Genomic DNA, 6025 nt, shown 5'->3' with positions numbered 1-6025 from the left:
ACACACACACACACACACACACACACACACACACACACACACACATACAGCTACTGTGTCATTTCCACACTGTGGAAATGAATCAGCTAAGAGTGAAGGAAGGAACTGATAGTCCCTCAGAGATCTGGAGGTCCTTGAGTTCAATTCCCAGATGTCTCAATCCACCACACTTATCTGTTCAAACAATTAAATGCGAACATAATGCACAAGACCTTGCAGGACTTCTAGATCCAGTAGGTGATGGCTAACCAACCAGATATTGGAGTTGCAGAAAAAGCAGAAAAGAGAGCAGCAGTGATAGGCAAAGTGATCCCAAAGAATAGCAAAATTAAGAAGAAGAATTAACATGAGAAAACTGAGAAATATAGAGGGGTAAAAGTGTAAAGGGAGAAGGTTTGGAGAGCCAAGGCTTCAGTGGAGTCACTGGTACTCTGTGGCCCCCAAACGGAGGAAGTGGCTGCAGCAGATCCCCCAAAACAACCTTGGTCAAGACCACTGAAACTCTAAGAACAGCTAAGATTCTGCACACAACCATCAAGTTCATGTGGCAAAACTCCTTTGCTCAAAAGTTGTAATCCACAAAGCAGATTGCGTTTGTTTTGTTGTGAAGCTTGGCTTCCTGTTTACTCTTTTTAAGTTACAAAGTTTTGATGACATCACACGGAAAAAAAAAAAAAGTTCAGATGTGCAAAATCCTCTGTGGCTCAACAGTCAGATGTCGAACAGTTTGAAAGCAAACAAATAAAGACGAAAACAAACGACAGATGGAGAGACCCACTGACCGTTTTGAAGTCTCGGAAAGGGACGAATTGCACAATGTCCCTGAGGACAGGCTCGCCCTTCGGTGACCGCAGGACGCCATCGTCTCCGTCCAGGATCTGCATATCTGTGAAATCTGCATTGCCCACTCCGACAATGATGATGGAGAGAGGCTGGTAGGACGCTCGGACAATGGCTTCACGTGTGTCTGCCATGTCTGTGACCACGCCATCTGTGAGGATGAGCAGGATGTGGTATCTCTGCAAGAAATTGGGAGAAAATTATTTCATGTCAAAATTAGCCCCATTGATCTTACCACCATTTGTTCTTGAACAAGGACACCTCCCAGCATGTGAGGGAGGACTTTCAAGTTTTCTTGAGGGATTATGCGGACTTGACACAGCCACAGCCAAACGTGGCCCTGAACTACAAAGCACTCCACTATTAAACAGTACATAAAAACATATTAACCAGAACAAATGGTTATAAGCTCTTTTCCTGAATAGTTCAAATTGAAATTTTCTGTCTCTCTGCTTTGGGTTCTTCAGAAAAATATACCCCAGATGAGTAAGCTATCTAGATAATGGAAAAATTGTGATTTATTTTTTCCCATCACAGCAACACGGTTATATTTAAAAAGTTGTATCAGACTCTGCTGCCTTAGCAAAGAATCGATTTAACTGTAATAACATAGATTAAAGTCCAAACAGTTATGTATTTTTCTTTGGACATTAACCTTAAAGACATTGCCCTATATAATGTGATACTTAATCCTACCTTTTTATGTCAGGATTTACATTTTTTGGTTTATATTTTAGGACTTACTTTTGATCCACTTTGCTGCCTTACTTAAAAAAGAAACTTTGCTGATGCACATATCGCGGATCAAGTTTGTGTGAAATCAATTTCAAGCTGCAAATATTTTTTGTGTAGCATTACAAATTAAAACTAGAGTAAGACTTTGCTCTTTAGCATCCCAAATGAGTTTATCTGTTTGAATAAAAGTTACAGAAGATGTAAAGAATCTCAAAAATAAATACCCAAACAACTAAACTACTAATCTAACACAGAAAAATCTGAATTGTAATATCATATTCATCATAAAATCTTTTGTTTTTTGCCATCTAGATGTGCTACAACAACACTGGGAACCAGAAGCTGCTGATCTTTGAATCTCGGTGAGAGGAATAAAAGCAAAACCTGCTAAATCCGTGTATATCACAGAGCTACTCACTGAAGCATCTTTAATGTTGCCATCGCCTGCTGCCACCTTGGCTATCCTGTTGATGATTGGAGCAACATTGGTTGGCCCATATAATTGGATCTTAGGAAGGCAGTTCTGGTATGCCTCGACGACTCCCTGGATCCCTAATCAAACAGAGGAGGAACCAAAAGAAAAGAAACCTTTAACATATTAACTTACTCTTATACAGCATATGCTGTTCAGTTCACATAATTTCAGTGCCCTTTGACAGTATTTAAATACCTAGAATTTTGTCTGATTTTTCCATGTTTTTATGATTGACTTTAATGCAATTCGGTAGGATTTTATGTGTTAGACCAAGATAAGTAGTGGTGGTTGGGGAGAAGGTGAATGCTTTGCAGAAGTCCCTTTCAATGGAATGCAACAGTAAATATTTTGGGGCATGTATTTACCAGCTTCATTGATTTGAAGCCTAATAAATTTGTTTAGCATAATAATAATAAAAAAGATCAAACTCAGTGAAATTAGATGCAGCTGTTCTGTGGAAAATGAGGTCGTCACAGAAGAACTGAGATTAAAATACAAACAGGGGTATTCTCCATACCAATTAAATGTTTTTAAGGGCTATTTGTTGCACTGGGTCTTATCCAGGATTATCATAGTAAAAGTGAAATATGACTGTATACCACTCTCCTCAGATTGCTACTTTTAAAAATATGTAAAACCCATGTATTGTTTTCAGAATTATTTGCTAATTTACATCAAGATGTCACATAAAATCCCAGTGAAATACTTGAAGGTTTAGGACTGCAATGTGACAAAACATGGAAAAGTTCAATGAACATGAATATTGCTGAGCCTAATGATTTTTGATTATAAAATGTTTGCTAAATCATACAAATCTGGAAAGAGGAGTAAAAAGCATCCTGTTCTCTGGGATCGGCATGTGGAGAACTCCTTACCTTCACATTCATCATCCTCTGGGTTGAAATTTATGGCAAAATCATGGGATACCTGCAAACAGAGAAAGGAAATGAACAATGATAAAACTGTGCAAAAATTAAGCAAGTAAACTGTATTTCCTATTTTAAAAGCTTTCTTATTGCAATAACATCATCATTCATTTATATAGGAATGGCTTGCTGGGAAAAAAAAAGTAAAGGTCAGTCTTTTACTGCATGGGCTTTGTTCAAATATCTTTCAACTTATATTAATTTAATTGATAACAAATTGAAAGAACAAATTTCATCCATACAAGTCAGAGCACAGGAAAAAGTCTCTTCTCTTATTTCAGTATTATTGATTTGGCATGAGTGTTCATTAGTATTAGTTAAGAGAAACACAAAGGATGTGAAACATGTTTGCGATTGGTGTCTTAAAAGGTTTAGGATGTGTAAACTGTTCTACCACTTTGTCAGATTTGAGCTTGGTTTATTGGATTTGATTGCAGCAAAGGAATCTTAGCATTTCTTTTTTCAATTATTTGGTCTATTCTTGTCATCCAAGCTTCATTTGGATTCTGTTCATCACTTAGTGTTTTAACTGGCAACCCCCCACTGTGTTGCTTTCCACTGACTAGAAACAGTCTTTTCTGGAAGCCCTGACTGTCTGCCAGACCACTGACAATTGGTTCCTGTCCAGCTGGCTCCTATTTAAAGGCTTTTAAAAAGGACTTTAGAAAATAAATAACTGTGAAGAAATTTAACATGAATGACAACTTGGCTTATGTGAAGGAAGCAGATTTAGTTTTAATCTGTCTTAACAGCATATTTTGCATCTGACCTTATTAGATGAAAGCAGGAAACACACCGACTAGCAGTGCAAGCACCTTTTGTCCTTGGTTCATATGGATATATTGTCCTCTTAATTAATCAAATAAAGATGATTAAGACTACACAAAACTCTCTCTTTTTGTGTAGTCTGTTTTTTTTTCTGGTCCCTTAAATACACCATACGCAAAAAAAAAAAAAAAAAAACTTTTTGTGTAGTCTGTTTTTTTTTCTGGTCCCTTAAATACACCATACACAAAAAAAAAAAAAAACATTCAAAGAAAAGTACAGTCACATCACAGCACATTTTTAACTGCTTGTATTCCTACTTCAACCAGGGCACATAAAAACACCTGCCGTGTTTGTGTTGCCATAGACACCGAATGATTTACATAAGTACATACACAACAGTTTGCAATCAGCAGATGGATCTAACAGCAGTCATAAAAATGTTAAAATCACTAATGTGCATTCAGTACTACCTACTGGTAATCAGTGTGACACATAAAGCAGTGAAATGCACCAGACAATCTACGTTATTTTTTTTTTAAACGGCGTTCATAGTTTTTGGTTTGGGTTTTGTTCGGTTCTTTGAGGGAAAAAAATTAAATAAACAGCCTTACTTGACAGTAACTTTACACAAAGGCTGCAAAGGTCACTTTTTCATAGTAGAAGATTCTGACAAAAACACTGTCAACTGTAGCACTTTTTAGAGGAGCACGGAAATACATAAAAGTGTCTGCATCACAGTCAGAACATTGGTATTGCTGTTGGTGATGTTTTAAGACTACAATCAGTGAGGCCCATTAGAAAGGTTTCTCCATCAGTGAGAGATAAACTCTGGTTTACAGGTTTGAAAAAAGGAACGCAACTCCTCTTCTGCCACTGATATATCCATAAAAAACATAATCTGCTGGTCCTAATGTTGTGGAACAGATTCTCCCCTCGGAGCTGTCTTCCAGCACATGTGGCTGCGGCACACGTGAACCATAATTACGAACGTCAGAGCCACTTGAGCCCATATCCATCAAACTTGAACACCTAATGCAGGAGAGCTCCTAGCTTCTAAGTTCAGAGAGCATTTCATGATTAGTATAATGACTTAATTAACATTCAACGGCAACAGCAACCTCAATGTGTCAGCAGCACACGGTCTGACAAATATGACGCCGAAAAGGCGAGGACTGTCATGGTAAATTCAGAAACCCGGTTTGCATTTGCTCTCCCGCAAATTCTGCACGATTGAAATGATAATTATTAGTGCAACACACCAGATTGCAATATTAGATTAAACATAGGCCAGTCTTGTTTGATATGTTATCTGAGGAGTGTTTCATCTGTAAGTGAATGTGTGTGTGTGTGTGTGTGTGTGTGTGTGTGTGTGTGTGTGTGTGTGTGCGTGCGTGCGTGCGTGTGTGTGTGTGCACTCATGCACAGTTTTTTCTCACAGTGTAGCTTTCTCCCTCAGGGTACTAACTGGAGTAGCAAACAGCTTTCAGTTCTTAAAGGGCAATTTTCTTACACATACGCTCTCACAGTTGTGAATTCTCATGTAAATTTTGCGTCAACAAGCTCCGACTTCAGTTCTTGACGAACAGGATATTTTCTCAGGACGGCTTGATATTTTAAGACAAGGGTCTCATGAATAAAACCACACTTGATAATTAGTTTTAAATGTGAACGTTTGACGGAATGACAAGGTGTTTCGCAAAGTAGGTCATGGAAATCACCTTGGTGAACATTCAGTCTCAGGGTGAAGGAAATTACCAACATCTCAAAGTGAGTACCAAACAGTCATACTTTATGCACCATTCATGTTGAGGGAGGTAGGGCTACAATAGATGGTTAAAAAAAAACCCAACTAATTTACGACCAGACTTACTCACCTCGTAATTTGGAGGAATTCTGGCACCAAAACCCAAAGCTGAAAACCGCTTGTCACTAAACACAAAAAGGAAAAATCTTTCATTAATTAGAATTACTTTGCAGTTTTGACAAAAATCAGTGAAAAAATATTGTGCCCATCTGTTCACATTTCCAAGGACACACCCCACGCTTGTTTGCATTTCATAACACGATAAAAGCCTGAATAACAGCTTGGAATCAGTCCCCCGGTCCCGGCAGCCAGCGTTTGCACCTGTTCAAAGAGCTTCTCTCGCTCTTTCATCTCTTCATATTTCCATTGTACCGTTTGCATGAGTTGATATAAATGCGAGAGACTGCTGTGCTGGAGGGAGCACCCCAGTCAAAGGCCAGGCAACACAATTTTGAATAAATAACAATACAAATTCAG

General features: G+C 38.2%; 1 protein-coding gene across 1 annotated transcript in view; it reads right to left on the bottom strand.

Annotated features, from left to right (window-relative positions):
* cpne7 (copine VII) overlaps window positions 1-6025 on the bottom strand; it is a 41205-nt gene that overhangs the window by 5349 nt on the left and 29831 nt on the right. The window contains exons 13-16 of the mRNA XM_007554143.2: window positions 5619-5673; window positions 2926-2977; window positions 1994-2127; window positions 783-1019 (exon numbers count right to left, since the gene is read on the bottom strand). Of these exons, the coding sequence (XP_007554205.1) occupies window positions 783-1019; window positions 1994-2127; window positions 2926-2977; window positions 5619-5673 (478 nt within the window). The remainder of the gene's footprint in view (window positions 1-782; window positions 1020-1993; window positions 2128-2925; window positions 2978-5618; window positions 5674-6025) is intronic.

Source organism: Poecilia formosa, unplaced genomic scaffold, assembly GCF_000485575.1.
Source record: "Poecilia formosa unplaced genomic scaffold, Poecilia_formosa-5.1.2 Scaffold61, whole genome shotgun sequence".
NCBI classification, from domain to species: Eukaryota; Metazoa; Chordata; class Actinopteri; order Cyprinodontiformes; family Poeciliidae; genus Poecilia; species Poecilia formosa.
Note: the sequence above shows the minus strand (reverse complement) of the source record. Positions and strands in the feature narration are given on the sequence as shown.